Source organism: Hydra viridissima, unplaced genomic scaffold (assembly GCF_058129835.1).
Source record: "Hydra viridissima isolate aposymbiotic clone 2 unplaced genomic scaffold, HvirCarnegie_v1 scaffold_10, whole genome shotgun sequence".
NCBI classification, from domain to species: domain Eukaryota; kingdom Metazoa; phylum Cnidaria; class Hydrozoa; order Anthoathecata; family Hydridae; genus Hydra; species Hydra viridissima.
This window is the reverse complement of record NW_028324309.1, coordinates 12,913,584-12,929,644: the sequence shown is the minus strand read 5'-3', so window position 1 is coordinate 12,929,644 and position 16,061 is coordinate 12,913,584. Positions and strand designations below refer to the sequence as shown.

Genomic DNA, 16,061 nt, shown 5'->3' with positions numbered 1-16,061 from the left:
ATATATATATATATATATATATATATATATATGAAAAATACAATTTCAGTTTAAAATATATAATTGGAGTTATTCATATTTTCAGCGTTTTACTGAGTAATGTTAGTTTTTATTGTGAGTTCCATACTTCTGATGGAATATGGAATATTGTTTTCATAAACCTATAATGGCTACTAGTTAAACAATCATATCTGCAGTGTGCTTCTATTCAAAACCTCTCAAACTACAGGCATAGCCCTTTAACTGATTCCTTAACTTTATCAAAGGTGTTGTTTTTTTTTTTAAATTTCTCTCTCAATTTGATAGAAATCACAAACGTCTTTACTCGCTGAGTGCTGTCATCGCCACTCACATTCATTAACTGTAACAGATGATTTTTGTTAATTCCATTCTCTATTGTAGATTTTTAATTTTCAATTTTTGTTTCTGAACATATTAATAAGGTTCATTAAAATACTAGTTTTTTAAATATTAGAGTTATCTGATATTTTTTATATGGTTAGTGTCTGTCTTGCTCTATAACGGAGAGCACGCGTTTGTGCACCCTAGTATTCCTTTAACTTAAAGTAGATGCATACAGCAACACTTTTAAAAGAAACTTGTAGTGGTCATTACAACATTTCATATAACTGCGATTCTGGAGTTTTGTGATTTTTACGGTCCGATGGGTTTCGAACTTGAAGTTCTTCTTCCGGCAGTTGAGAGAGAAATCGGTCACGGTAGAAAAACGATCAGGTATGACGATGAAGTAGAGTTTTCTAAGCCCTTTGCAACATCTTCGGTTTTCGCAGAAGAGTGTTTTTATAATATGATTATCATTTATTTTCGATTGTTTTATGCAATAACTAATAAATCTAAAAACTGTTTTATCACAAAATTTGATACCCCTTCCATTCCCTCCCCCAAAACATATCATAACAAAAACGCAACGGACGACAACTTACCTTTTTTAGGTACTTCTAAACTGACAATTTTTATCGTGTCAAGAAACTTAAAGTATCCTTTTTATTTAATTCAATATTGTTTACAAATTGATTATACATTAGTTTTAAAACTGTACATTCAAATTTCATACTGAAAATGTTCGAGATCTATGGAAGTATTAATACAGGCTCTTTATATTAATACAGTTGCAGAAAATGAGATCAGATTGTAAATTGCGTAATTACTTTTAATTCCGACAATAAGGCAGTAAGTATTGTCAGAGTACCTCACAGTAGAGATAGTAAATGATTGTAAAAATTCTGTGAAAACCTGGTACTGTTTATATTGCGTGTTCAAAGTAACTGTTTTAAATTGTTGCGAGCTGTATGGCACTGGTATGGAGTTATACTGGTTTGCTGTAAAAACATTTATGTAGTGCACTGAACATTTAAAGCATTCCGCATAAATTTATAATCTAAATCAAAATAATTCTAAAAAATAGAGCAAGAAAAATAAAAGCGAAAAAATAAAAAAGTTCAATCGGTTTATATTAATGATACTTATTAACTAGATGTCTAACTTCACAAAAATTCTGCAAGATAAAGCGAAGCAAGTTTTTTAAGTTTTTAGTGCCGGTAGCCGTTTTATTTAAACTGACAAGAATTCATTTTTGCTTTGCTTTGATTTATCAATACGTCATTTCAGAGTGGCAAAACAAACCTGGACTGGCAAAAAATTTCCTTCACTGCGGAAGCGCAAGTTAGATATCTAGTTAATATATATCGTTGGTTTATACCCAGTGGGCACGGCGATGTTGGTTTAACGTTTAGGCGACGTCGAGTGCGACATCGCGTTAACGTTGGAAATGGAAAGTTGGATCGACGTTAATATGCGATGTAATCGCGATGTCAATTTTCGATGTTAAGACGATGTTTATATCCGATGTAATATTGACGTCGAATCGCGATGTAATAGCGATGTAAACATTCGATGTATCTGCGACGTTGTGTGCGATGTCGCATCTACGTTGAAAATTGAAAATCGGATTAACGTTAGAATATGATATTAAGCCGACGTAAATTAAGTGATGTTCAACAAAATATTTTATTGAACATTGCTTGATTTACGTCGGTTTTAGATAAATTTTACTACCATTTAAAACTCGAAACTTAAAATATAACATATGTTATATTTTAAGTTTCGAGTTTTAAATGGAAGTAAAATTTATCTAAGTCTTAACTTGCATCTCAAACTCCGACTTAGGTTCACACGTGTGAACCTAAGACGATGCACATCGTCGGTTATTAATGTTTAAATATAGACTACATCCTAAATTAAAACAAAGAATAAAAAAGAATTTCAAAATAGAATTACGGTAATAAAATATAAAACATAATTTACAAGTTATTTACTTTATATATTTCTTTTATATGATATATATATTTTATGTTGAAGACCGTCTTCCACCTGTGGCCTTATCTGGAGCGTATCGCAAAATATCTTTGACGCAATTTAAAACGTCTTCTCTGTTAAATCTTCTATCCTTCATTGCTGCACCTGAAATATGAAAAATGACTTAAAAATTAAACGTATCAACTATTCAAATAATAACTTTCATAACAATTTGAATAATTATTTTTTATAACAACAAAAAAAGGCATTAAAAGCTACTATTTTAACCCAACTCATATTTTATATTATCATAATATTTAAAAATGGAAATAAAAGTAAAAAAAAAGTAAGTGGAAAAATAAGCATAGTAATAAGGTACATAGTAATAAAAGTAAAGCTTCTAAAAACTGAAGTAATTTATAAAACGTACAGCACACAACTTTGCATATATTAAGACTTTTAAAAGCTTGTTTTTTTGGTCTTGAGTCTTTATTATTTTCAAAGCGATTTGTTCCTTTAAAATTGAACTTGGCGAACACATCGTACGTAGCAACGCTAAAACAAAATATTTATATTATTATTATTTTATTTAAAGAGAAGGATTCCGAAGCAGTGTTAAACTCCAAGTGAAAAACCTTAATATAAACTTATATGTTGGATGATATGATAAGAACAAGTGTTCAAACTTAGTTATTTTATCTATGAAGATTATTTGCTATAAAGTACACAATATTCACTATACCCAGTGGACATGTATCGTTCTTAGAACTTCTTAAGGACACATGCCCACTGGGTAAGGGCTATAGCTAATATATCATCGATATATTGAGAACCTTTCCATTATGTTTTTGACAACATCTTTAACATCTTTACCCCCAGCAGAAGCGAGAGATAAAACCTGATAAAATTAGAAAATGGAATAAAATTTAATCACAAGATAAAATATTTTTATACCATAACCTTAAATATATACATTAAAATTCAAAAAACACAAATAAAATACAGAAATTTTCTACATATTATTTTGAATTGATAGAATCAGACCACCTCTATATAAAATCTAAGACACCATTTTTTTTTTTTTTGAGTAAAATATATTGAGAAAGTGTTTTAATCAAATCGATCCTATTTTAAAACTATTTTTAATCAAAATTTATACAACATTTATAGATGCCGATCAAAAAAGAGCTTATAATTAACATAAAAAAAAATTGATTCTGTGAATCAAAATTATTCTGAGACCTGATCATTTAATTGAATTATGTTTTGGTCAGCAGAGTATTTCATAGACACAATAATATTTTAAAAATCACTTTAACCGTTTTGAGGAAAAAAACCTACATATATAAATGGCATAAACTTATATATGACATAAATAATATGACATAAATTAAATTGACATTGAAAAAAGACATAAAATTTATTAACCAGTTTGTTAAACTCTTCTTCATTTACTATTTTTTCCTCTAAATTATGCAACTCCTCTAAACTGCTTATTGGGGATATTTCTTTAGCTACTCCAACTGAAGAAGATGTTAAATTTAATAAAATTTTCTCAATATTTTCAAGTCTTTGATCTTGTTTGATCAAGTATTTCATTACTTTAGCTTGAAATTCTGCATAAAAAATCATAATTTTAATATTATTAAACATCGTTCCATTACTATGTAAAAAAAATGTTAAAAAAAAACAAACCAGCTTTAATAAGCAAATAATTCATCACAAAACCACGACGTTATTCAAAATTACAATAAGTAAACAAATTTAAATTGAACAAAAATACCTGACTCAGTTAACGGAAACCCTTTAACTGGCAATGTAGCTGCATCTTTTCTACTATATTTACTTTTAGTAAAATGTTCTTCCTAAATGATTTTTTTAAATCAATTAATTAATGAATTATACTAACACTATTATACCGTGAATTATATTTTATATATATAAAAACATAGAAAAGTAGAATTTCAAACGGAGAAGACTGCATGCAGACTCCGTCAGGTGAGGTTATCCTGCTATTGGTATCCAGCACAACCTGCCTCATGTTAACGTCAGGAAGAGCATCCGGTTGTAAAAAATTGCTTCAACTCTTTCATAATGGCATTGATATGTCACTATGGAGAACCATCCAAACCACACAAGTGTGGAAACATGGATTTAAAACTAACAGAAAGAAAAAAAAATTACTTAGTATAATCAGTGTTTATGTACGGTACCTCAGAATTGTTTTGAACTTGTGAACTACCAGAGGTCTCTTGAAAATCAACCTGAGAAAAAAATCAAAAGTAAAATAATAATAAATAAAGTAGTATGCTTTACCTTAAGATATTCTCTTGTAAAATAAATAATATTTATTGATTATTGTTTGTAGTTTGGATGATAGCTGACAATGAAACATACCTATTCATCATTGATTTTCTTTAACTTACATAATTTCTTGTAAAAATTATTATTATTAAATTTATAAAAATTATTATTATTAAAAGTAATACAAAAAAATAGATCATTACATAATCTAACATAAAATAAAAATTATATAACAGTGTAACTTTACAAAATTAATAAATTTTAAAAGATCATTACTTGTTTTTCAGTTTCATTGCTGGGTAAAAACACTCTTTTTAATTTTTTTAACTAGAAAAATAAGGCAATGATATACTCATCTATATATTCATCATTGTCAATCATAATTATTTCATGATGATTGATCAAAAAATATTTAAATAAAATAGAAAAATAACTTATAGCTAGCTATACTTTTTCATTGAAATTTGATGACATTTCATTCTTTTTCACACTTGATGTCTGATTCTCATATTGCAATAACTTTTCTAAAGTTAATCCAGAAGAAAAAGAATATATAAATTCAATATAAAATTCCACTTATGGGTAAGATGAGCATCGCCATCTTCTGAGTGATTTTGTCGTAAAAGAGGTTTTGGTTTAGAAGTATTCACTTTTAAAAACTTACTTTAAATTTTTAAGTTGTTTAAAAAAAAAAAAAAATTATGGAAAATATCTAGTTAAGCATACAAACTTTCAGAAAAGACTCAATACATTAAATAACTCCCTAATGACTACAAAAAAAATCAGTTAAGCTGCCTTCTAATTTCAAGGGGAAAATAATTTTTAAAAATTATAAAAATTAAACAGATTACAAATTTGCATATACCTTGATGAACATATATTCGCGATGGTGGTGTAGGAAACTCTTCAATATTTTGACTGTTATCTACAAATTATAGCAAAATACTATTTAAATTAATTTGTTATAACCCAATTTTTGTTAATAATTATTTAACACAAAATATCTAACATAGAGTTAATTTTTTGCTAAGCAAAAATTATATTGGATAATTACAAATTAATTTCCTTATTGTTTTGTTTTATTGATTCTCTAAAACATCATAACGTATTTAAATTGTTTTATACCAGATGTATTTTATAGATAAAAATATTACTAATTTTGTAAATGGGGAAACCAAAATCTATTATAAAAGTGAGAAAAAAACCTTTTGTTGTTAGAAAACCAAATTGGCAGAGGCAAAAAAAAACTGTACTAGCAAAAACATTTTGAATCCTTTTAGATTCTTTGGCTGAAGAACTTATTAAATGTGATTTTAACAAACTCAAAAAAACTTGAACCTGGTGTGTGGAAGGGTGATATTATATATATATATATATATATATATATATATATATATATATATATATATATATATATATATATATATATATATATATATATATATATATATATATATATATATTTGAAGCAACAGTATAGTTTAAATGTCTTTAAATGTCTTTAAATGTCTTTAAATGTCTTTAAATTGTTTTTATCGCATTTTTTAAATATGAAAATAGTCGAACTTGTATTTTTTTGGAGAGAGTATTTATATGGAGTCTCAAAACAAATAATATTATGCGCTAAAGCTCACACAGTGCTTGACAAGAACATAAAATATGACTTTGTAGTTTTTAATTAAAAACCATATTTTTTACATATTTAAAAACCTTAAAAAAAGCCTTTAAACACCTTAAAAAGAAAACACCTTAAGATGTTTGTTTTTTTAAGGTGTACCTACCTGTAGTTGAGTTAACTTGATTATCAACGCGTGCTAATTTTAGTGATATATCACTAAATGTTTGATAGAAAAATCGCTGAAGAATTTTAAAATTCGTCTGTGACGACGTCTGTGCGATGTCTTATTCAAATTAAAAATCAACGTTGCATAAAACCACGAGTTTTACGTCGTTTTGACGTTGATTTAAATTCGCAACTCGATGTTAATTTTCGACATCATTCTCACGTTGCACAGTGGAAAATTGTAGAGCAACAGCATATCATAAATGTTTTTTACTAATGTCGCTACTGTCATTATATTTCAATTTTATTTAATAGTTTAATGGTCAATCATTACTCTAATGCAGGAATTTCACATAATTTTATGTAAAAATAAAAGATTTGAAGCCCTATTGTTTATTACTTTTGCGGATGTTCATTTCAAACCTGTTCGCTTCATCACTTTAAAAGTGAATTTTCTAAAAAAACTTTCTAGGAATAAGTATAAAGTATTATACATTTTTGAAAGGCTCATGTTATGGAGATCAGTGGCGTTGCGTGAGAAAATTCCAGGGGGGGGGGAGAGACCTTATTTTTCCCAACTGCTTAACATAGTTTTCACAACTGTTTTTTATAATTTAAGAATTCAAAAAATCAATTTTTGTCCTATTTACAAAATCTACTGATTGTTATACTACATTGCACTCACTTTCATGAATTGTCAATTATCAGTATTTATTGACTTCTTTTAACAAAACATAGCTTCCTTTACATTTATACAAAATATTCAATTCAAAAAACGTCTAAAGGTTTTACCCATTCATAGTGAAACTGTATCAGTCCAAAAAAATGTTACAATTTACAAATCCAATAAACTTTACAAACCATTTTGGCAGCATATATAGCAGTTTAAAATTTTACGGAAATGAATTAGTACAAAGGAATATGGAAAATATTATTTTATTTCAAAACTTATACGCACAATATTTTATCATCACTATCATTTTTTGTCTACTGTTTGATTTTAATATGACGTTTCTTCAATTGAACTCATCGTTTAACAAGATGTTCGGGGTTAACTCCTTTACAAAGTTCTTTTTCGCACTTTAGTAGCATGAGGCTATCCAATCTCTCGTCACTCATTGTTGTTCTCAGATGTGATTTTACAATCTTGAGTTGACTGAATGAACGCTCATTTGATGCTACACCATAACCAGCTGTGATTACAAAAATGCATAATTTAAGGGCTTGTTTCAGTATATCCTTTAACTTCACAACATGGTACAAAATGTCTTGCAGCGTCTTAGCTGGTGTTCTTGATGACTTAAAATCTTCATGACCTTCTTTTAAACAGATATCTATCAAAATTTCCATCTGGCTTTTCAGCACATGAATGTCTGGAATATGATCCTTGTATCCAGGAGGAAAAAGTTTGTTTGCTTTTGTTAAGTTTTCAATACTCAAATTATCCTTATTTAAAGGAAAACTAAAAATTTTGGTGATAGGGGCAAATATTTCCTTTAATGCTGCCGAGTTTTCTGTTAAACCCATGGCTAGAAAGTCTATGACCTCTTTGAATTCTTTCCGGTAAAAAGCTTTCATCTCCATTGCTATTAATCTATGGTGTCGTTCGTAATCATTTTCTGCATCAATGTATAATTTCCTAGAAAATATTACTGCACTTTCAATCAAATTATTCATAGCATCTGTATCGTTACTGATATTTTGTATGTTCTTGGCAGTACTTTCAATTACATTTATACTGTCGATAACATTGAAGTTTGGACTTTCTAAGATTTCTGTTAATATTTTTATCTTCTCAATGATATTCTTCATGAAGAAAAGAGTAATAATGAAATCAAAAGTTGTTACTTTTTTCAGAAGTCCCATTGCCTTAGTTCTTGTGTTAGTATCAAAAATCTTATTATTTGAGATGCTCTGAAGAAGATCAACAACCTTCTCTAAACACTGATTTAAAGCCTTAACAGATTTTGCTCGTGCGGTCCATCTTGTTCTAGACAGGTTTACAAGCTGTAGTGCACTGTCAATGTCTTCCAGTTTTTCTTTTAAATGACTAAATCTTTTTGTGCTTGATGTGAAGAAAACATGCAACTGTTCGAGGACATTAAACAATTCTCGTATTAAAGTATTAACATTGCATGCATGTTCAAGAGCAGTGTTTGTTCTGTGGTCTTGACAAGGTATGTAGGGTACATTATGGCCAACTTCTTCTGTTATATACTTTTGTACTCCTTTAAATTGTCCAGACATTGAATTCGCGTAATCATACGACTGAAAAGCCATCTTTGATGTGTCAATGCCTTCTTTATGTAAAGAAGATAAAATTAGCTCAGCCATCCCTTTTCCAGTCTTATCAGTGCATTCAACGGATTTTAAAAGCCTTTCCCGAATCTCACTGTTTTCACTGGCTGTTCTCACAACTATACTCATTATGTCCTTATGTGACATATCGGGAGTAGTGTCGGCCATCACGGAAAAAAAATTGGAGCTATTAATTTCTTCTATGATCTTTCCCTTTAATTCAGTTGCAATTAAACTAATCATTTCATTTTGAGACGATGGACTTGTGTATGTAACTCTATATGGACGAAGGGCTCTATCTTCAATCCAGGCTTTTAGTGTAGGATTGTGGCGAGAGATAAGATTCACTACTGCAACAAAGTTACCTTGATTAGCACTGTCCGATTCCCTAAACGCTAGCCCTTGGCTTCCTAAAGTCTTGCATGTATCAATAAGAATTTCAACAGCTTTTCTCTTCTGTACCTCTATTTTTTGCTCTTCTATAAGAGCAAGTCTATTGGATTTATCAATAAGGTGATCTATATGACCTTTTTTCGTAAGAAAGCAACAATATTCACTTAATGCAACTTTATGTGCTTGAGAGGTAAAGTGTGCCTGAAGCTTTCCAAGTTTTTCTTTCCCATAGCTTTTCATCTTGGACCAAGATCTTACCCCAACATTTATCCAAGCATCTTCAGTTTTTCCCTTCTTTCCAAATACCTTAGGGAAAAGCCGGCAGACAAAACAAAATGTGGCATCCTTCTGGGTACTGTATTCTAAATGTTCAAACTCTTTGTACCACTGGGGATTAAATCTATTTTTACTGTCACTTGGGAAACTAGCAAGTTTTGGTTGGTGTGGTCCTAACTGGATTAAATACGATTTTTGATTATCTGTAATTGTATGTGGACGTAATCCTGGGTCATGGCTTATCAATGCTGATGAATCTGATTTGTCAATTATAATACTTTGAGCTTTGATATCGAGTTTTCTTAAAAAAGCATTTCCCATTTTCAAAACATTTTTTGACATTTCCACCACAGAACTTGTTGCATTTACAATTTCAATCGCAGCGAATTTTTCATTTACTAATTCTTCTTTACAGTATTTTTTATAAATGTCATTACAATCTTTAAGATTATCTATTAAAACACCCAAATTCCCCATGAACAAAGTCCAACATGTTGTTTCACTGCTTACTTCAGAAGTATCCAAGTTAATAATATTCATGTCATCCTTTTCATCTCGGTCAGGAAACTGGTTTAAATGATCTGATTTAGAATTTAGTTCTGTAAGTTTCTCTGCTTGTTCCTGGACTACAACATAACCCAAGTTTTCCCCTTTTGCATCATTATCTTGAATTTTTGAACTTGCATCCTCTTCAAATTTTTTATCAGAAGATGTTGATTCTTCTTCTATGGATATACTACATGTTGAAGTCGATGTTTCAATTATTATCAAGTCTAACTTTGTATGTTCACTACTTTGTATTTCATCATCCACTTCGACATCATCACCAGCATTCTGAGGTACCATTTTTCGTTTTTTTGAAGCTAAGGAGGCTAGAAAAGGATTCTCTGGGGCTCCCACTGTTTGTATATGAACCTTTCTACCACCATGAACGGATCTTTCATGACTGGTTTTATATTCGTTGTTAAATACTGCTTTGCATACGCAACATTGTAATTTATATCTTTTGCTTTTCATAGTTAGTGCTGGAAAACAAATGCAGATACTATAATTTACCGTAATTTTTAACTGATTTAATGTTTATAAAAGTTATCACTCTTAATAAGTGTGATAACTTTTATAAACATTAAATAAGACAAATGTTGAAATCAATTCATGGAAATAAATATTCACGTTTCAAAGTATAAAGTATGAAAAAAAAAAGAATAACTGCTTTTAGTCAAACATACAGCATAAACTTTCAGCTGCCATTTTTATTGTTGATAACAAAAAAAAAGTAGCGCGAAAAAAAAAACAACGCGGAAATCAAAAGGGCTCTTCTTTATGACTCCACAATTTATTTCGTCTTGTGGAAAACAGCCATAAGTCGTTTAATAAACGTAAAGTTTATTTGTCCAAGTCAAAAAAGAATTAGATCTTTGATGGATTTTTGCAAACATTTTAATTTTATTTAACTAGAAAGTATTTTTTGATTTTATCACCTATTTTCCAACTGTCCCAACTCTCGGCAAGGAAATTCCCAACTTTTCTCTTTTTTAGATTCTGGGAGGGGGAGACTCCCCCCCCTACCCCCTCCAAGGCGACGCCCCTGATGGAGATTTTAAGAAAATTATACATTTTTACTTATATGGTTCAGTTTAGGAGTAATTATTTGAACAATAAAATAAATGAAAAAAAATAATATTCTTCAAGTTCACTGAGACTTTTGGTAGTTACCCACGCTTCCCCACGCTTTACATTTAATGTAGTATTGTAGCCTAGGTGTTTATTAAAAACATGTATAAGAATGAGTTGCAGAAACGTGCGGTTTCCGAAATTATCGAGAAAAGAGTTATAAAAGTAAAAAAACAGAAAACCGCTTTTTATCGTGGTTTCAAATTTTGTTCATTTATAACAATAGCTTGGTATATGTTTTTTAATTTATTATCAATTTTTAATTGATACCATGGCATTCTTTTATTTTTGCACTCATTTTGTGGTGAATGTACACTGCCAATATATAAAGAGTTGAAACATTTATATCAGTATAAGAAACTCACAGTGGAAATTAAACCGACTCGTTTGACTATTGAATATTACTTAAGTCACTTTTGTGACTTGTTAAAATGACAACTTTTAAGTGTTTGAAATGTAAATTATTGCTTTCCTATATTGATGGAGGAATGACAGTTGAGGCAACAATTTTAAAAGAAAATTATCAACTTTCTGAGGACAACTTGTGTTTCATCATTAGTGGTATTTAAAGGCACATTATTCCGTCTTTTAATAAACGATGGAGCATATCTTTAATACATATCTTCAGGCGTTGCATTCAATAGGAGAAGAAGCAGAAGCAAAACTTGTGGAATCATTAAGGATTGCTGATAAAGACAAAAAAAAATTAACATCGAGTTTTATGGAAAACGCAAGCCAGAAAAATATGCTAACTGATGAAGAAGCACTCAGCGTGTTTATTGATTTAGATTTAACAAAAGCACAATATTTGTATATGAGGAAGGTGACAAATGAACGAAACTGTTCCATATTCCCACCATATTGTAAAATTCAAGAAATTAAACAGACCTGCTATCCACCATCTTCTGCAATAGAAATTACGAACACACATGCGAAAATTCTGGAACTGCAAGATTTATTGGATCACACTGTAGCTAGAATTTTGACCATAGATTCTCTGTACAGTATTGAATTCAAGCATTTACTTTCATATAGTAAATGGGGCTGTGATGGTTCCTCTGGCCAAAGCCAATACAAGCAGAAACTTCCAGAGGAATCTGAACTTATTTCTTATGCAAATTTGTTTACTAGTTCTTTGGTGCCTATCAAACTAATTGATAAAGTAACTGGCGCAGTTGTTTGGCAAAATCCGGCACCTTCATATGTTCGTTTTTGTCGACCTATATGCATTGAATTTTGCAAAGAGACTTCCAAGAAAACTAAAGCCATTGTAGATGAAGTAAAGAGCCAAATAAACTCTTTGCGTGAAATGTGCAAGAACTTGATGAAGATATTCGCAGCTTTTGAAAGTCAACGAACTGATTTCAGGAACTGAAAGTCCCTATGTAGTTATGATATAGTACCTTTAAGGTGGTACCAGGGTAAAAAACGGCTATTTTTGATAAAATTTTGAAAAATACCAAAATTAATGTTTTGAATTCTTAAATCTACCTATTTCAATATGCGTTTTGCAAAAAGTCAAAAATCTTCTTAATTTTAATCAAATTTGGCCTTTTTTTAAAGAGCAGTTTGGTTCTTGCTTCATAACAACGACCTTAGAAACGCTTTTTATCTCGCTAAATCTCAATTTTTCAGAAAAAATAACTTTTGATAGAAAATAGATAATGGGCTGAAATTTTGCAGATTTAAAGATGAACATATTACGAATGTTGTCTATGAAGCAAATTTTTGTTATTTTTTATTTAAAACTCATTTTTATCATGCTTTTGTCCCAAACTTCCCTTAATTTTATATCTTAAAGTTCGAATGTCAACCTGGTAAAATTAAAAATGTTTTAAAAAATTCTGTTTCATAGACAACATTCTAAATACATTAAAGAATTCATGTTCAAATTTTCAAGCAGTTTTGACTCTTTTTGAGTTAGTTATATTAGATGAAAGAATAAGAAGGTTTGGGGGGAAAATAACACTAATTATGCGCATAATTAATGACGTTATCACTAAAACTTTTTTATTTGGCTACTGTTTTATATATATTTTTTGTTCATTAATAGAAAAGAGCTAAAGTCTATTAATAGTTTTCAATTTCTTGTTAAAAAGTTACCTTTACCCTGGTACCACCTTAATATACCTATACATTATTTCATAAAAACAACTATTTAAAAATTGTTATTAAGAAACTGTCTTAAATATTTCTATAATTAGTAGGTAAGCACTTTATGTATTTTTCGTAGTTTTTAATAATTTTAAGGTATTTTCATATATTTGTAAAGCATTGTGTTAAAGTGTAAATTAACTAACTGCCAATTTTGAAGTTTTTGATTTTTATTTATTTATTTTTAATATTGTATTACAAAAAATTCTTATAAAGAGTATTTCACAAGAAGCGTCATATACTACTTTACATTTGTGCAAAATTTCAAATCTCTATTTTTAGTAACAAAAAAGTTATCGATTTTTGGTCCGAAACACACCTTTATTTTCCACTGTGCGTTGGTGCGATGTTGACTTTATGTTGGCGACGTCGCTAACCTAAAACTAACATCGAACCGACGTGAGAATGACGTCGATGCCCACTGGGATATTGTTAAATAAAAATAGTTTGTTTTTATTTCTAACTAGCGAAAGCTCGTGATTGGTTGAAAAAAAATTATTCGATTGAAAATAACAATTATTTTATTCGAAAAATGTATTCGGAAAAGGTTTCTGTTTCGATCTTTTTGAATGAAAAACATCCCGTATTTTTCTGCTTGATCGGCACGTGCAAATATTTTTAATATAACGTTTAGTGAATGTGTAACTGTGACTTGGTAGTAATTACATTTTAAGTAGTACTAGAAAGACGATTTTAAAACTATAAGCATATTTTTTTTGGATAAATTTAATGATTATATTTAGTTTGCTTTTTTATTTAAGTCTGGTATTTTCTGAAGGTCTTTTTTCTATAAATTCAAAGCGAGTTGCTGAATTGTTGTCTGGCATTTTGCTTCTGATTTGTTATCTTTTCTTTTAAATATTAGCTTTTTTTTTGTTTATTAGTTTTATTTTTATTATTTTTGATTTTTGTTTTATCTGTTGTTGTTGCTTTGATATAATTCTAAAAGATTACTGTTAAAACACCAAACTCTATTCTTTGATAATTTTATTTTAATTAACTTTTAAGTAATGACTAACAAACGAAAAATCACGAGGGAAGAAAAAGCTGAAACATCGAGTCAAGAGTAACTCAAAATGTTTGCTTTTGCTTAAAAATAAAGCTATTATTTTTACTTTTTAAAATTTTTGCGTGTCAAATAGAATATATATTTTTAAAATTTTAGTTTGTAGAGATTCAAACAGGTTTAAATTACCATTAATGTTGTTATATTTTACTGATTTTCATGCTATTTTTGTTAACTGCTATGAAGTGAGGAGGATGAGGCGCCCAATCAGCTTGTTGAAGAAACGGATAAGTATCGACACATATCTGTAGAGTCGGCTAAACCTTTAACCACCTTGACATCCGAATCAATAGTTACCCATGTACAAGAAATTATTGACGATATGGAGGCCAAAAGAAAAAACGATGAAACCCTAATTGGAGGTTAGTAAATTGTCTTTTAAAGTTTATCACAATATTTAACATTTGCTTTAGAGTTTCTAAAATCTGATTTGGTTAGAGTTTTCTGAAGCGTTATTCGAATCCAAGTATTCTTTTTTAGAGTTTCGAAAATCTATGGAAATACAGACGGATGTTTGGTGTGATCTTTTGGAGAGGTCGCTAGCAAAAGTTTATCTGAAGAATAATAACGCTTGTCAAGAAAAGTTTCAACAACTTCACACCGTTTTAGGACGAATAAGTAAATTGCAAGTTAGATTTAAAAAAAAAACAACAACAACAAAAGATTACAGTTAAAAGAAAACATTTGCAATGAATTTTTTTTTTTATTTTTATTTTTGTAGGTCAGCTCGAACAAGAAATGTCGTCTTTTAAACAATCATTAAAGTTATTGTATGCTGAAGTCCAAGCTACTTAAAAATTTATATTGTTAATGTTAAAGAGTTAAAACACGCACCCCAGTGGGAAAAAAGATATCTTTAGACGAATAAAAGACGTCTTTTTTATGACTTATTATGTCTTTTTATAAATAGCTTAAATAAAGACGTGGAAAAGACGTCTTTTAAAAAGACGATTTTAAAAAAGAGGTCGAAAACTACGTAAATCGGTTGTACGTCTTTCTCAAGATGTAGAAAAGACGTCTTTTTTGGTTCAATGGCTTTTAAAAAAAATTTTTTTTAAGAATTTCATTTCTTCTATAAAGAAATGCGCGCGCATTGCTTTAAAGAAAAGCAGTTCTTTAACCAGAATTACACGACAATTACTATTTTTGATATGAGGTTTTTTTTTATAATTTATGTAATAACATATACATAATATAATGTTTATATACAATACATTATATATATATATATATATATATATATATATATATATATATATATATATATATATATATATATATATATGGCGCTATTTTACTTTTGCATCCCCCTATTTTTTTTTTTTGCAAATTATGAAAGATCGTCGTTTAAAACGAAGAAAACGTATAAGAAACAATACTTTTAGACCAGCTTAACGTACTCTAATTTCAATCTGAAAAAATTAAAAACTTCAACGAGAACGTTAATATTCGCCATTTTTTAAACGCGATGACGAATTTAATAAAATAACTAAAATGTTACAGTTATTGACCTGGTTTTTATTGCTTGGTAGTTATATCATAGTTTCCGCAATGATTAGCATTCGGATATACCGTTTAAAATTATAAAAATTAAAACAGCAGTGAAAACCATGTTTAATTTCTAAAAAATTATTTTAACTTTTTAAAATCCTCATCGCGTTGAAAAAATGTTACGTTTTTAAATTTTGAAAACCATCCCAGTCCTTTTTTAATGCATATTTTGGGGTGGGATGCCATCCCGGTACATAATAAATTAATGGAAATTTTATTTTATTTTCCTCCAATAAATAAACTTGT

The 16,061-nt window shown here is 29.1% G+C and overlaps 3 protein-coding genes across 13 annotated transcripts; 1 reads left to right on the top strand and 2 right to left on the bottom strand.

Annotated features, from left to right (window-relative positions):
* Positions 1-1,681: 1,681 nt before the first annotated feature.
* LOC145193190 (uncharacterized) lies at positions 1,682-6,534 on the bottom strand. 11 transcript variants are annotated; one of them, XM_090065346.1, is made up of 11 exons: positions 6,402-6,534; positions 5,486-5,545; positions 5,071-5,144; positions 4,897-4,947; positions 4,530-4,580; positions 4,100-4,181; positions 3,745-3,932; positions 3,150-3,214; positions 2,747-2,871; positions 2,337-2,481; positions 1,697-1,946 (listed from the first exon to the last, which is right to left on the bottom strand). In XM_090065346.1, exons 3-10 carry the CDS (start codon positions 5,092-5,094, stop codon positions 2,369-2,371), a joined length of 699 nt encoding a protein of 232 aa, XP_089921472.1. In that variant the 5' UTR covers positions 5,095-5,144; positions 5,486-5,545; positions 6,402-6,534; the 3' UTR covers positions 1,697-1,946; positions 2,337-2,368. The 11 variants fall into 11 exon arrangements, 6 of the variants coding, with proteins under 6 accessions (XP_089921472.1, XP_089921474.1, XP_089921473.1 ...); XR_016444519.1 differs by lacking the exon at positions 2,747-2,871 and having other exon boundaries at positions 1,682-1,946; XM_090065348.1 differs by lacking the exon at positions 6,402-6,534 and having other exon boundaries at positions 5,486-5,872.
* Positions 6,535-7,189: 655 nt separating this feature from the next.
* LOC149883186 (zinc finger MYM-type protein 1-like) lies at positions 7,190-10,628 on the bottom strand. The gene is made up of 2 exons (XM_090065411.1): positions 10,600-10,628; positions 7,190-10,395 (listed from the first exon to the last, which is right to left on the bottom strand). The coding sequence occupies exons 1-2, from the start codon at positions 10,619-10,621 to the stop codon at positions 7,430-7,432; spliced, it is 2,988 nt and encodes a 995-aa protein (XP_089921537.1). The 5' UTR covers positions 10,622-10,628; the 3' UTR covers positions 7,190-7,429.
* A 3,514-nt stretch (positions 10,629-14,142) lies between these two features.
* On the top strand, positions 14,143-15,134 carry LOC145181836 (synaptonemal complex central element protein 2-like). Its single transcript, XM_080057009.2, has 4 exons — positions 14,143-14,264; positions 14,451-14,626; positions 14,745-14,882; positions 14,986-15,134. Exons 1-4 carry the CDS (start codon positions 14,209-14,211, stop codon positions 15,057-15,059), a joined length of 444 nt encoding a protein of 147 aa, XP_079913135.2. The 5' UTR covers positions 14,143-14,208; the 3' UTR covers positions 15,060-15,134.
* The last annotated feature ends 927 nt before the right edge of the window (positions 15,135-16,061 follow it).